This window comes from Laccaria bicolor, genomic scaffold, assembly GCF_000143565.1.
Source record: "Laccaria bicolor S238N-H82 LACBIscaffold_9 genomic scaffold, whole genome shotgun sequence".
Taxonomy (NCBI): domain Eukaryota; kingdom Fungi; phylum Basidiomycota; class Agaricomycetes; order Agaricales; family Hydnangiaceae; genus Laccaria; species Laccaria bicolor.
The window spans coordinates 311,688-313,411 of NW_001889880.1; the positions used below are offsets into that span (position 1 = coordinate 311,688).

At 43.9% G+C, this 1,724-nt stretch overlaps 2 protein-coding genes across 2 annotated transcripts; both read left to right on the top strand.

Annotated features, from left to right (window-relative positions):
- Nucleotides 1–182: 182 nt before the first annotated feature.
- Nucleotides 183–464, top strand: LACBIDRAFT_318737 (uncharacterized protein; the record flags this gene model as incomplete). Its single annotated transcript, XM_001879618.1, has 2 exons — nucleotides 183–221; nucleotides 273–464. The coding sequence occupies 2 exons, from the start codon at nucleotides 183–185 to the stop codon at nucleotides 462–464; spliced, it is 231 nt and encodes a 76-aa protein (XP_001879653.1).
- Nucleotides 465–1,407: 943 nt separating this feature from the next.
- Nucleotides 1,408–1,617, top strand: LACBIDRAFT_318738 (uncharacterized protein; the record flags this gene model as incomplete). The annotated part of the gene is made up of 1 exon (XM_001879619.1): nucleotides 1,408–1,617. Exon 1 carries the CDS (start codon nucleotides 1,447–1,449, stop codon nucleotides 1,615–1,617), a length of 171 nt encoding a protein of 56 aa, XP_001879654.1. The 5' UTR covers nucleotides 1,408–1,446.
- Between the last annotated feature and the right edge of the window lie 107 nt (nucleotides 1,618–1,724).

Genomic DNA, 1,724 nt, shown 5'->3' on the forward strand with positions numbered 1-1,724 from the left:
GCGGTCGACTCTGAGGATCCCCATTGCATGTGATCACATGCCTTCGTTGTCAGCTAGCCATTTTATATCCCATGTTATACGACGAAGCGGATGTCAACGTTGCTCTTTGAAAGGAATTGGCTCACATGTACATGTCCAAAATTTTCGGCAACAATAGATATCAGAAGTTGCGTCGAGATAGTATGGACGCACCGGTGAAATGTGTTGTTCATTCATCCAAGGTAGGTATTGACTACATTGTATCACTTTGTGATTGCTAACATGAATAGAAGAACAAGAAAAGGGTATATGCAAATCGTTTGAACTCAGTGGGCCGAAAACGGCGATCCCCTCCAGACGTGTCATCAGATGTAGAAAGGGCAACAGCTGAAGTCGCATTATTTCTGCAAAACGCTACCCCTGACATGTCCCATTTTTGCCCAACTTCATCAGTTTCGGCTGCAAAAATGAAGAATTCCTCTTAGAAGCCAATACCTGGGAAGACGACGATATTCTGGCTTTTTTGAAGCTTGTATCCAATAGTGGGAAGTCTAAGTTGAGCGGCATGGACATTCTTGTTATCAAAAAACATCTTCGTCGTTCTTTCGGTCCTCCTTAGTTTTTTCTACACACATTACTTTGTGCATATCACCTCGCCTCCAAAATTCATCAATCTCTCAGATGTTGTTTGGAATTCCTTTTAATTTCAGGGTTTGGTAATAGTAAGTATACGGCTATGGTCATACTGTCAAGAATCCTTTAGGCGTTTCGTAGGGTATACCTCACATTTCATGCCATCGTAGAACTATTGCGCAGTCCAGATGACCTTTTTCATTGATAGGCTACTGGCGCGCTCACGTGACGCTGCTTGATACCAAACAAACAACTTGGATACTAATAGGCACTCTCACCGTCAATCACCATTCATAATTTGTGTTTACTTGATACCTCTCGTACTGTCGTTTTTCATTCTATCTAGTTTAAACATCCTTGTTGACGATGCCTTGTAAGCTTAACCTTAACATACTAGAATCAACTTCTCATGCAGTGCCGCTTGGAATTGTGGCAGGTGCATTTTCATTCAAGGTGAGCCAGAAGATGGCGATTCATGCAAGACTATCAAACTGGCAACTACACCACTATTTGGGCCAGATGTGGAAGCAACCTAGAGCACGCGGCCTGTCCACTATATTTTCCCACATTGTCACCAGTGTGACGGATGCTGGCCACCAGCTCAAAATCGAACTAATAGGGGTCTGGTTCCAGGCTAGCTGGAATAGACGTGTCAGGTCCAGCCCATTCCCAGCTGACCATCCTGGCTATCATCCTTGTGGGTGGTTATGTAGAGGGGGTATGTATTATAGTATGGCCACAATGTATTCAACCACCTGAAAATCCCATTTAAATCCCCACCTCAATCCAACCATATAGTTTAGAAAGATTTATGATATTTTTTACTCAGTAACAATGAGGGGGATAATTCATATACGATCGATCAATACTACTTACTACTACTACTGGAGAGTTATATGCTATTGCTTACCCCCCAATGGCTCCCTTCCCTGCTATCATGATACTCTCTCCCATGTGCCCCCTTCGTTGACTGGTGGTGGAGGTGACGTGACGGCAAGCAGTTAGCAACATGTTGGCGACATGAGGGGTGAAGTAGTCTAGAGAGGGAATGTACACATTAGCAGGTAGACCGTAGACATCATAGGTTGACGTTGGCGACTTACTGCAACAGG